The sequence below is a fragment of the Maniola hyperantus genome, chromosome 13 (assembly GCF_902806685.2).
Source record: "Maniola hyperantus chromosome 13, iAphHyp1.2, whole genome shotgun sequence".
Taxonomy (NCBI): domain Eukaryota; kingdom Metazoa; phylum Arthropoda; class Insecta; order Lepidoptera; family Nymphalidae; genus Maniola; species Maniola hyperantus.
The window spans coordinates 10,690,374-10,703,991 of record NC_048548.1 but is presented as its reverse complement, the minus strand read 5'-3'; the positions used below and the strand labels follow the sequence as shown (position 1 = coordinate 10,703,991).

The window sequence follows — 13,618 nt, the reverse complement described above, 5'->3', positions numbered from 1 at the left end:
CCGTTTGCAACAGCACGAGCGTCGCCGCTTTCTCAGCTATTCGTAATATTCCACGATGTACCTGAAAAAAAAAAACAATATGTATTAGATATCGTATGACAGGAAATTGTTCGTTTTTTACTTCGAATGACCGCAATCTATTCTAGTTGCAATTGAACAATTATTGTAATCTATTACTGTTTTAATTAGTACGACGCGCGGCGAGTACATAGTTATTATAAATGTGCGTTACCTACATTTTGTTCAATTATCCTATAGATGTGATGTGTCTCAACTCACAAGCTCGCACCACACACTTTTAAATAGGAAACACCTTTTTTGCAATGTGAAACGGATAAACATGTGTAGTAGGTATACTAAAATAGGTTACTTTTTATTCCGGAAAATGAAAGAATTCCCACGGGATTTTCAAAAACCTAAATCCATGCGTACCAAGTCGTGGGCATCAGCTAGTAGTTTATACCAACAAGTAAGCATTCTTTACAAGGTTCTGGATAGCTTCTCAAATTCTTGAGTCCTGTTATTCCATCCCAAGTTTGTCAGTGCCTATCACATGCAATCTATCGCAGTCAGGATTCCTGTTACGACTATGAAATTACGTAACAGATTGCTTTGTTGAACAAACATATCGGGACATGGTTCCTACTTCCTTATCACAACATTCCTACGTAGCTTTTATTGAAAATACCTTATCTTCAATACATAGATAGATAAGGTAAGCTACTCCTATAATATAATTATATGGGTTTATTTAGTAACTATTAGATGATGCCTGTGACTTCGTTCGACGGGATTTAGTTGTTTTTAAATCCCGTTGGAACACTTTGATTTTCCGGGACATAAAGTACCCTGTCCTCCCCAGGAATACAAGGGATCTGTACCGAATTTCGCCAAAATCAGTTAAACGATGGGCCGTTAAAAGCTAGCAGACAGATATGCACACTCCTATTTATAATATTAAGTAGGTAGGTATAGATATGTGGGTATTGGGAAATCGGAAACTCTCTAAATTAAAATGAAATGCTTCAGTGGGATAGGTACCTTACTTATAAAATCCGTTACAGATACAGTAGACTTTTATTTTCCGAACTACGTAGAAATAAATAAACTCTTTACCTACCTTTGTTACCTCACTGGAGACAACAAATAATAACAACTACTTAAACTAATAAGTATAACTTTTTTTCGGGCTTCATATTCCGTTGGAGTATTATTAAGTACCTTACCCACTTTTAATAACAACAAACTATATATTAGGATTAACCTCAAATCAGTCAGATTATGAAGTACCTAACGGTAAAGCTCAAATTACTATTCTGGTAAACTATGAAGTGTGCATCATCCTAATCCTAATCCATACTTCCATACTAATATTATAAGTGCGAAAGTATAAAAAAATTGTTGTAAATAGGTATAGATAGAGGTTTTGATCTGATTTGATTGATTGATAATATTTGATTTATAGTGTTGTTAAATTAAATTTAAATATCGGCCCACTCTAGGTAGCGTTGGCCATCCACATATCGCGAGTTGTAACATGTTATGTGATACGACATTATCTTATTAGCATTATCTCTAGAGACAAGATAGCCTTAACAAAACATCAATTCGTCACTAATCATAAGTAATGGACTTAAGGGTCAGCACACTCAGTTTTTTCATGGTGTTTTTGCTAATCAAATGTTCAAATGTACCAAATAGACAGATATAATATAGTGTTTATCCTGAGTTATTGATTACGTTTATTTATTTGTTTAAATGCTTAGTAGAAGAACCGGTACGGAGAACGCGTTTATGTCTTTTAAGTAGTAGGGGATTCGCCGGTTCTGGCCCACCTCCTGGGCCCCCTCCCAACCTCGGCCCCCTCCGCCGGTCGGTCAACTTCGAAATCTAAAAAAAAAAAAAAAAAAAAAAAAAAAAAAAAAAAAAAAAAAAAAAAAAAAAGGTTTTGGGGTGCGCTGAATCGTTTGCGCTAACTCCCGTCTTCGTATCTCTAACCGTTTAAAAGTTAGCTTTTCGTCAAAATTAATCCCTAGTTCGTTATCTACTTGCTAATGACCTACTAATCACCCTCTATTGTTCGCATCCTCGCTGCTTCGTTTCAAAGGAATTACAAAGGAAAGTCTTATCTCTCATAAGTACTGTTTATTGGCCTCCAAATATTGATTTAAATAATTCTAACAAGAACATATCATTCTCTAGCGTATTTTTATTGAATAAATCTAAATAATCTGAACTTTTATAGTAGCCCGTAAACATGAAATACAAATACATTATACAATATTCGCCGCAAACTGCTGTATAATCATTTTGAATCCTCCTTGTATTGAAATGCCACATTCTTGTATTTCTTTCCAGGAACTGCTTATGATATTTAATTGGTGGTCGTCCAAATGAATCAAAATATTGTCCAACACCATTTATATCTATATACATGGCTATCCAATGGGACCCTGGTTTGTAATCGGGGTCTAAATTGCTGATTAAATAGGCTGGAGTTCCAACATAAATCGGTAATCGGTTAGCAGCATACACATTGTCTTGAAGACTTGGGTGGATTCTTCTTAAATATGTCTTTATCTCAATTGTATTCATATTACTTCAATACTACTGATCTTATCGTTGCAGAGGATCATAAAGGAATGGAAAGTAAGACCATGTTATTTCAGATATATTATATATCATCATCATCATCAACCCATCGCCGGCTCACTACAGAGCACGGGTCTCCTCTCCGAATGAAAAGGGTTTTTGGTCATAGTCTACCACGCTGGCCAAGTGCGGATTGGCAGACTTCACACACTTATTTAATTACTTAAACCGCACATGACTCTGAAAAGTTACAGGTGCATGCCCGGGATAATGGTGGATAACTTAAAATAAAATAAAAAATATTTCTTTTATCAGTGTTTTATTACAAACCTCAATATTAATGTAGGTACAAATTATAACTTAATCTATTTACAAAATTAGGTTTCTTAACTGCTATAGTCCACGCTTACATTACGATTTTTATCAATTTCAATAACATTATCAAACTCTGCGTATACGATACAGTTAATGGTTTCAGGGATAGCTGTATCAAATCGAACTTCTAGCCTAACACTACCGTGCTTTATAAGATTCCAATGACTAGAGTGAGCTGATAAATCAGGAGTTAAATCAAATGCTAAGAGACAATAGCCTTTTGCATATTGTTCCCTAGATATTCCGTTCCCTTCATTTAAAAAATGGATTCCCGTCCCTGAGAATAACGTATGATAGGCTGAACTGAAAGTATTATTATCGAATGATGGCTGCAAAGCTTTTGAAGGTATTTGTTGACCATCAATATATAAACTAAATGTATTCATATGATAATTTTCAAAGTTGAATGGATTTTTCGTAAGAGTTCCATTAAATGCTGCATTGTTAACAAATCCGACAATACATCTTTTAGGAACTTGACCAAGAAAAATATTATCGAGCGTTTTACCCTGAACCCCTGAAGGAATTGTTAAAACTTTAACTTCCGCTCGAGTTATTGGATATTTTGCAGTAGTAGATGCTAAAACTTTTTGATGTGCAAGTAATACAGTCGGATTTATCCGCGCGCGTCGAACTATAAGAGTCGCATCTGTGATACACACTTTAAGTTTTAAATAAAGAATATCTTACCTTTTAAATAGATCATCATATGAGTCAAACCTTGGTAGTCATTACTCATTGCAGGTATTTGGAATTCTATAGGCCCATCATTAGAAAATTCCAACAATACATCGTTATCTAGGTAGTTAGCTTATCACCTCAGTTTTGGCTTTGTTCGATTGTCACAATCACTAACCACATTTTTCAAATACTGATTGCTTAACTTACTTAACGATAACATTCTGTTTAACTAGTTGCTATCGCTAATTACTAATGATAATACCATTGGTTTTACTATATAAGCTCAAAATAAATCATTAATTCTGCCATACTTACTAGCTCGTTCTACTGAACAGCATTACAGTTTGACTTCAAATCTATATTGTGTTTACACAAGTTTTTATTAGGAGTGTGTGATAAATAAGTGTTGTGTGATAAACAATGGAGGTGAGTGTGTAATTTATTTTCATTTAGTTATCTTTAAATTAATGTAAATATTTTTGATATCAGTTTGATAGTCTATTTTTATTGTTGCAGAATATATCATACTCTCCTTGTAACAGTCAAGAAAATAATACATTTAAACAATATTACTTTCCTATGAATTTGGCAGAAGAGGGAACACAGGATTTGATTATAGATCATGAAATACCACCAAAGAAAATGAAAAGGACATGTGAAAATATAGACAAATTTTTTGAATTGCCGTCAAAAAATAAAAACAAATCCAATAGTTCAACAGTAGCTCGAGCTAATAAAGATGATGGTGTATCTTATATTTCTACGAACTCCAACGATGGTGCGACAGCCACACATTTAATTAAATTAGAGGTGTATGACTTAAAAAAACTAACCAAAATACCTCCGTCTCAACACTGGAAACATGCTAGTGTAAAGATTAAATATTATACTCAAAAAACAAGTAAAATTCTTGGCTATACAAATGAGATGATTTATAATATAACAAAAGAAATTGCAGAAACAGAGGGCTGTAAAAAATACTCATATAATAATTAATATCTTAATCTATCATTAGTTAACTACATCATACAAAAACTTCACCATAATTCAATTAGTGAAAATGGTTCGACGTAAAATAACAGTAATAACACTTAACTGCTTGTATAAAAACACGCTGTAAATCGTAAAGTAATGTCAGTAAGCCTTCTGGTACACTTAACATACAAGTCTCAGCAATGGAAGATACAAGTGAAGTCTGTGTTAGCACATGTTTCAACACGTCAATTAGTGATCAAGAACTAGCTGAAGCTTTGGATTATTGCGATTTATTGGATACAGCATATGACAGTGAATTGTATAATATTTGTGAAGAAATTGATTCAATCATGTAAGTATTTGAACATTATTGTTTTTTAAATTACATGATGTGTGTATTATTGATTGTTTTTATATGCTTCTATTTTTATTTCTAGCCCAACTGAACAAAAACTTCAAACTGGCGGAGCTTTAAAACGGTCCAATGATTCCACAGTAAATAACTCTGTGAAAAGAGTGAAATATAATGAAGGAGCCTCAACTTCAGCTATTCAACACCCTATCAACTCTACTACACCAGCTGAATATTCAGAAGGTAATAAAGTGAAGTGTGATATTTGTAAAATTTTTGTTAACAAAAGGTATTTTTCTAATCATTTAAAAAGTAATTTGCATAAAAATAATCATTTAAAGTCACATCCATCATTGTCAAATGTTTCAGTAATTGATTCAGCTTTTGGACAAAGAATAATAACTTACATGATAAATAGTAAAAATGATGATTTATCCATTTTTAAGACCCCTGAATCATTTTTGAATTCAATAAAAAATGATATTTTATTCCTTATCCAAGAGTCGATAAAAGAACATACTGTTTTTAAGGTAAACTTCATTTTACACGCCGATTTTATACAACAAACCAAAGAATTAACAAACTCGTTTGACTTTCAAACATCAAATTATATAGTTTTCCGTGGAGACGATCTAAATATTTTCCTGTCATCATTATGTGACACTTTCAAAAATAAAATTAGTTCTTTTGAGAGAAAAGATAGTGGTTGGAGCTTAACAAACATAAAATGCTTACATGTGAATGTAAATAAATTTAATCCTCTTCGTGGTACATCATACATTGATTTACCTCAAGATATTAGAGCAAAAAAAGCAGTGATAAATGTTAAAAATGCTGATTATATGTGTTTTAAATGGGCATTACTTTCTGCTTTGTATCCTGTTAGTAGCAAAACCGATAGAGTCTCGTCATACAGTATGCATTCTGATAAACTTAAGTTTGATGGTGTATCATTTCCAGTCAAGTTAACGGATATACCTAAAGTGGAAAAGCAAAACAATATCAGTGTGAATGTTTTTGGTTTAGAATATAACAAAGAAAAGAAAAATCATAGTATTGTAGGTCCCCTCTACTTTACAAAATCTCGAAATAGTACTCACGTTAATTTATTATTAATTTCAAATAAAACTAACTCTCATTATTGCTATATTAAAAATATGTCACGATTAATAAGCAAGCAAATTTCAAATCAAGAACACGCGATTTATTTATGTGATGGATGTCTACTACATTTTCCTACACATGAGAGATTAGAAAACCACCAACAAAATGATTGCGTTCATATCATAACAGAATTACCAAACAGTGAACTATCTAAAAAAAATTGGTTTGGACAGCCATCGTCAAACAATAAAATAAAGTTTGATAAGTTTAATAAAAAGTTAAGAGTACCATTTGTAATATATGCTGATTTCGAAGCGTTTTTAAACCCAATAAATTCATGCTCAAACGATCCCTCTAAACCTTTTACTGAGAACATTCAGAAACACGAAGTGTATAGTTTTGGATATTATATTAAATGTTCATATGATGATAGCCTTTCAAAATATGAAACATACAGCGGTCCAGATTGTTCTAAAGTATTTATGGAACGGCTCTGTGAGGACATAAAACTAATATGCAGAAAAAATAGTTTTCAAAAACGCCCAAACCCACTAACAAAAGATGATGAAATAAATATTGCAAATTCTAATAACTGTCACATATGTGAATCAAGTCTGAATGGAGAATCCGTTCTGGACTTTGACTGGCATACTGGAAATTTAAGAGGCGTAGCACATGAATCATGTGCAGAAAAATATCGAGCTCCCCGTCATATTCCTGTAATTTTACATAATCTTAGTAATTATGATGCACATTTTATTGTTCACTCATTGAATTTTACGGAAGGGGAAATCGAACTAATACCTCAAAATAAAGAAAGATACATTTCGTTTTCAAAGATATTAAATGTTAATAACCAACAGATAAGTTTAAGATTCATAGATTCTTTTAAATTTTTGCCGTGCAGTCTTGATCAATTAGCAAAAAATCTGAATGACTCTCAATTTAAATCATTAAAAATAAACTTTCCTCATAATGATGACTTTAGCCGTTTAAGAAGAAAAGGTATTTATCCTTATGAATACATGACTTCTTATGATTGTTTAAAATCATCATCACTCCCATCTCAGTCTCAATTTTACAGTTCTCTGTCTAATTCCGATGTTTCCAATGATGACTATAATCATGCAAAAGATGTTTGGAATCATTTTTCTTGTCGAAACATGTTGGATTATTCTAATTTGTATTTGCAAACGGATGTTTTGTTATTAACGGATATATATGAAAATTTTCGTGATATTTGCATCAAAACATATGGTTTAGATCCAGCTCATTATTATACAGCTCCTGGTTTAAGTTGGGATGCTATGCTTAAATATACTCAAATTGAGTTAGAGTTATTGACTGACTATGACAAAATAGCTTTTATAAAAACTGGAATTAGAGGAGGCATATCTCAATGTAGCAATCGTTATGCAAAAGCAAATAATCAGTTTATGGAAGATTATGATAAGGAAAAACCCAAATCGTACCTAACATATTTAGACGCTAATAATCTTTATGGTTGGGCCATGTCTCAGTACCTTCCAACAGGTGGGTTTGAATGGGTAAACACTGAAACAAACTTTAAAGTATCAGACACATCTGAGATTGGCTATATTCTAGAAGTTGATTTGGAGTATCCCAATGAGCTTCATGATTTGCATTCCGACTTACCTTTATGCCCTGAAAATATTCGAATTGGGAATTCAAAAGATATCAAGTTAGTACCCAATCTAAATAATAAAACTAAATATAAAATTCATTATAGAAATTTAAAACAATGTCTTAGTATGGGTATAAAGTTAACTAAAATTCATAGAATATTAAAATTTGATCAAAGTCCTTGGTTACAAAGATATATAGACTTAAATACGAATATGCGAACTTTAGCTACATCAGACTTTGAAAAAGATTTTTATAAATTAATGAACAATTCCGTTTTCGGCAAGACTATGGAAAATATTGAAAAGAGAGTCAATGTTAAAATGTTAACACATTGGGAAAATCGTGGTAAAATCTTAGGGGCACAAGACTTGATAGCTAAACCTGAATTCCATAGCTTAGCCGTTTTTAACGATAACTTGGTAGCCATACAGTTGCGCAAAACCAAATTAACTTATAACAAACCAATTTATTTAGGTTTTTGTATTTTAGATATTTCTAAAACTTTAATGTATGAATTCCATTATAATTATATGATAAAAAAATTTAACAAGAAGATTAAGTTATTGTATACAGACACAGATAGTTTAATTTACCAAATTTTTACGGACAATTTTTATGAAGATATAAAATGTGATCTAATTAATTATTTCGATACATCCGATTATCCACACGATAATATTTACAGCTATCCAAAAATTAATAAAAAAAAGTTAGGATTCTTTAAAGATGAAAATAATGGGAAAATTTTAAGAGAATTCGTAGGATTAAGATCAAAAATGTATGCACTAGATGTGGACCATAAAACTTTTGCAAAAGCAAAAGGAGTAAATAAAAGTGTCACAAAAAATATGACCATAGAAAACTATAGATCGTGTCTACTTGACAAAAAAATTCAGTATTGTAATATGCTTAGATTTCGTTCCATCAAACATGCTATTTTCACACAAAAGATTAATAAAACTTGTTTGTCGTATAATGACACCAAGCGTTATATTTTACAAAATGATATTGACACTTTAGCTTGGGGTCATTATAAAATAAGTAATAATGAGCTATTTTAAAATAGGTAGTTTTGTTGTATTTCACAAAACTTAATAAAAATTAATGTTAAAGTGTATTTTTATTAATTTTTACTTGTAAATATTATATTATAGTTTTAAGAAATTAATTGTAACTTTCTAACTTTATGTGTATACAACTGCGGTTTTATTTATTTTGTAAATAGTCTTAAATTTTTTAATGTCTTACTTAATTATTCTAACTGTTATCTCAATGTGTGTTATGTGTATTAAGTAAAATAAAATCTTATAAAGTAACTGAAATGTCTCATTCTATTTTAAAACCTTTCAAGAAACACACGTCACAATGTACTGTTTTATTCATCCATTTACAGCAATCGTAGCTGGTCCAAGTGGTTGTGGAAAGTCAAATTTTGTTACAAATTTTATAAAATATGCAAAGGAAATTTGCAGTAGAGACTTTACTCAAATAACTTGGTGTTATGATGAAATGCAACCACTTTACAATTTACCAAATGTTAACTATCATCAGGGAATTCCTGATCTTACAATGTTTGATGGTAAAGATGCTCACCTCGTTATAATCGACGATCTTATGAGGGAATCTGATGGTCGTATTGTAGATATTTTCACTAAAGGTAGTCATCACAGAAACTTAAGTGTTTTTTATATTACTCAAAATTTATTTCATCAGGGAAAAGGTCAAAGAGATATGTCTTTGAATTCAAGTTACATTATTTATTTTAAAAATCCTCGTGATAAAACACAAATACGATACTTGTCGAGACAAGTGTCACCAGAAAATTCAAAATTCATTGAGGATGCCTATAAGGATGCAACGAAACAAGCACATGGATATTTGATGATTGATCTTAAACAAGATACAAATGACATGTGTCGAATTAAATCAAAAATATTTCCATCCGATGAATATTGCGTAGTATATATTCCAACAAAAGATTATAAATATTTAAAGAATCATCAAATTCCTATCATTTACAAATAATGCCTCGAAGCCTAAAGACACATAAAGAGCTGCTACAAGCGTTGCATACACTTAAACCTAAATATCAAAAAGCATTATTAAAATCGTGTGAAGAAGAAGAGATAAATTGCATTTGTGAATGCATTCACAACGTATTACAAGGTAAAGTTCCATTGGAAGGCAAACAAAAGAAAAAATTAAAAAAATTTAAAAGTATACTTCGCACTTTGGTTAGCAAGGGAAAAAATAAACTTAGAAAAAAGATATTGATCCAAAAAGGAGGAGCATTTTTACCTTTGATTTTGGGTTCTATTTTGAGCGGATTGGTATCAGCATTAGTTTAAAATGGAAAATGCCAAAAAAATGTTGCTTGTTGAGTCTAGTTTTATAGAAAAACTAAAACAACATACCAATACTGAAAATCCTATGTCCCGATTAGATGCAGAAATGCAGAAGATTTTAAATAGTAATATCGAAGATCGTAAAAAATGTATTTTATACCTACAAATTCTACAAAGATACCTACATTTTACCGAAGGAGAACGTCAACCTATAGAATTACCAATTATAACTGACAATATAAATGAAAACAAGAGTTATAAAAATAACGACATAGAAAATAAAAACTTAGTGTCGTTAGAGACATCAACAGCTGAAGTGAAAGAAAATAATAATTTAAATAAAAATAATGAATCACGTTACACAATAACTCAAATACTAAGTCTTATACCAAAATCATATTTGAAAAAAGGTGAGCTGTTATTAAACTTGATTTCTTTAAGCAAAAATACAATTTATTGGGATGATGATGATGGTACAGTGATAATTAATAAAGAAAAAATTCCTGGAAGTAATATTGTTGATTTAATTAATGATTCATTGAGACCACTAAAAAAAAGTGATCCAATAGGTTGGGAAAAGTTTGCCAAGGCATTACATTCAATTAAAATACCACTGACTTACATCGGAAATTCTAAGAGGTCTGATTTTATTCATCAACTTCAGATGAAATCACTCGAAGGGAACTATACCTCTAATGAAGGAACTTTAAATACCCCACAAGGTAGTAGTGATAAATATTTAAAAAAAATTAAGAACAAAATTGACTGGGAAAAATGGACCCCTTATTAGAAATTAATAATATATATTATGATCCAAAACACCCTGCTGGCTTTAGTAGCATTGATAAATTATCAAAGACCATGAAAGGTAAAATGACTAAAATGGATGTAAAGAAATGGTTGCAATCACAAGAAACTTACACTCTACATAAACCTGTTCACAGAAAGTTTTCTCGAAACAAATACATATTATCAAATCTAAATGAATTATGGCAAGCTGATCTTAGTGACATGAGAACTTATTCGAAATATAATGATGGTTTTAACTATATATTGTGTGTTATTGATGTCTTTAGTAAATATGCTTATGCTAGGTCGATGAAAAAGAAAAATTCTGAAACAATAATTGAATGTTTTGAAAGTATATTTAATGAATCTAGTGCGACTCCAACACACATACAATCTGATAAAGGTACTGAGTTTGTTTCTAAAGATGTAAAAAAATATTTTAAAAGTAAAAATATAAATTATTACACTACAAATAATCCTGATATAAAAGCAAGTATTGTAGAAAGGTTTCAAAGAACTCTAAAATCTAAAATGTGGCGCTATTTCACATATAAAAATACATATAAATACATAGATATTTTACAAGACTTGATATATTCGTATAACCATAGTTTTCATTCTAGTATTAAGATGAGTCCTTGTGATGTTAGTTCTAACAATATAATGACTGTTTGGAGAAATTTATACGATAGAAAAGCAACTAATAAACCATCATCACAAAATTCACTACCCAAATTTCATGTTGGTGATAATGTAAGAATTTCAAAATACAAACACATCTTTCAAAAGGGTTATGAATCTAACTGGAGTGATGAAATATTTATTATATCTTCAATAATAGATAGATCCCCGTATATAGTTTATACATTGAAAGATTTACAAAACGAACCCATAGTTGGAACTTTTTATGAAAAAGAATTACAGAAAGTATATTATGATCCCTCCTCAAGTTATAAAATAGATAAAATCATTAGTTCTCGATACTCTGGCAACAGAAAAGAAGTGTTAGTGAAGTGGAAAGGTTATCCTGATAAATTTAACAGTTGGGTTTTAGAATCTAATTTAAAATGATAAAGGAAAACTTTTATTTAACTTTACTTAGTAATAGTTCAATGGAATACTTTCCGGAAAACAAAACAACTATGTTTTCAACGAAGTTACCAAAATCCCTTGTATTAGAAGGTGAATGGTTTGTTGGAGTTGTAGAAATTCAATATCCTTGCACCGTATTTACTGTTCAAGAAAATGAAAATGTTATTAACACATCCAAGTGGGTTTTGATGCCTGATGATGAAAAACATTCATTAGTGCACTATAAAGGACGTATTCCTGCTATAAATTATGACAGCATTCAACATGTGATAGCAACTTTAAATAGAAATACTTTTGATGAAATAGTATTTAATTATGATGAAATAACCAAACATGTATCAATATCAATTTTGGATAACTCAATTGACTCACTTAGGTTGTCAACCAAATTATGTTTACAACTTGGATTTGAACCAAACAAAAATCTTATAGTAAATAAAATTGGGACCTATCCTTCTAATTTAAAATTAGGGTTACCATCTCAATTGTTTGTTTATTGTGATATAATAGAACCACAAATTGTGGGAGATGTAATGGCTCCCCTTCTTAGAATTGTACCGTTAGATACAACAGCATATGTATATGGAGCAAATAAAATGCATATTTTCTCACCACCTCACTATTTACCTGTTATGCGGCGTGAGTTTGATACTATTGAAATAGATATAAGGTCAAGCACAGGAAATAAAATCCCATTCCAGTTTGGAACAGTGTGTATTAAACTTCATTTTAGAAAATTATAATGGATTCTTATCGAACCAATATAACATGTCCTTACGAGCAATATTATTCACATCAAGCTGGATCAGGTATTGGAGTAATTTATAAAGGTGTACCATATCAACGTGGTCATGGTATTGGCAGTTTTCTTGGAGGATTGTTTAGGTCTATTTTACCACTACTCTCTAGTGGTGCTCGAGCTATAGGAAAAGAAGCATTAAATACAGGTGTTGGTCTTCTATCGGATATGGTTAGTGCACGACCTATGGAAGATTCTATTAAAACTCGTCTTAAGGAAGCTAGTTCAAACTTAAAAAGAAAAGCTCATGACAAGATAGACAGAATTAATATGTCTGGTTCAGGATATATAACTAAAAGAAAACGCCAATCTTCATTCATTCAACCGCTGACAGCTAAAGTGAAAGCTATTAAAAAATCAAGGCTAAGTCAAAATAAAATAAAAGATATATTCTCTAATTAATTATGTCTTTTTTACATAATCATTCATGTGAGTGTATTAAATCAGAGTTAGATTTATTTGCTTTGCCATCGACACAAACAAGTATAGAAAATGGACTATGGATTCATTACAAACCCATTTCATCCCTTGCTGATGATGGACCTATAGAATTTCAAATACCTGGAACGAGTGATGACTACATAGATTTGTCGCATACGTTGATCCATTTAAAAGCGAAGATAGTGAATCAAGATTTATCAAAACTTAGTTCATCTACAGTTGTAGCTCCAATTAACAATTGGCTACATTCAGTCTTCAGTCAGCTAGATGTATATTTGAATCAAAAACTCATTTCACCGCCAAACAATACGTACGCTTACCGTGCTTATATTGAGACATTATTAAACTATGCACCAGCAGCAAAAGAGTCTCATCTGACTTGCGGTCTTTGGTATGAAGATACTGCAGGAAGTATGGATTCGGTAG

General features: G+C 31.0%; 1 protein-coding gene and 1 long non-coding RNA gene across 2 annotated transcripts in view; one reads left to right on the top strand and one right to left on the bottom strand.

The window, feature by feature from the left end:
• Positions 1-13,618, bottom strand: part of LOC138403172 (uncharacterized) — a 92,184-nt gene continuing 78,566 nt past the window's right edge. Inside the window, exon 3 of the long non-coding RNA XR_011237470.1 lies at positions 1-61. This is a non-coding gene — a long non-coding RNA (uncharacterized lncRNA). The remainder of the gene's footprint in view (positions 62-13,618) is intronic.
• Positions 3,946-9,042, top strand: LOC138403183 (uncharacterized). The gene is made up of 3 exons (XM_069502713.1): positions 3,946-4,074; positions 4,165-4,975; positions 5,061-9,042. Exons 2-3 carry the CDS (start codon positions 4,824-4,826, stop codon positions 8,785-8,787), a joined length of 3,879 nt encoding a protein of 1,292 aa, XP_069358814.1. The 5' UTR covers positions 3,946-4,074; positions 4,165-4,823; the 3' UTR covers positions 8,788-9,042.

Coding starts and splice junctions, on each gene's coding strand:
- LOC138403183 (XM_069502713.1), top strand. CDS start 4,824: ATGGAAGATACAAGTGAAGTCTGTGTTAGCACATGTTTCAACACGTCA. Junction 4,976..5,060: donor GAAGAAATTGATTCAATCAT/GTAAGTATTTGA, acceptor TTTTATTTCTAG/CCCAACTGAACAAAAACTTC.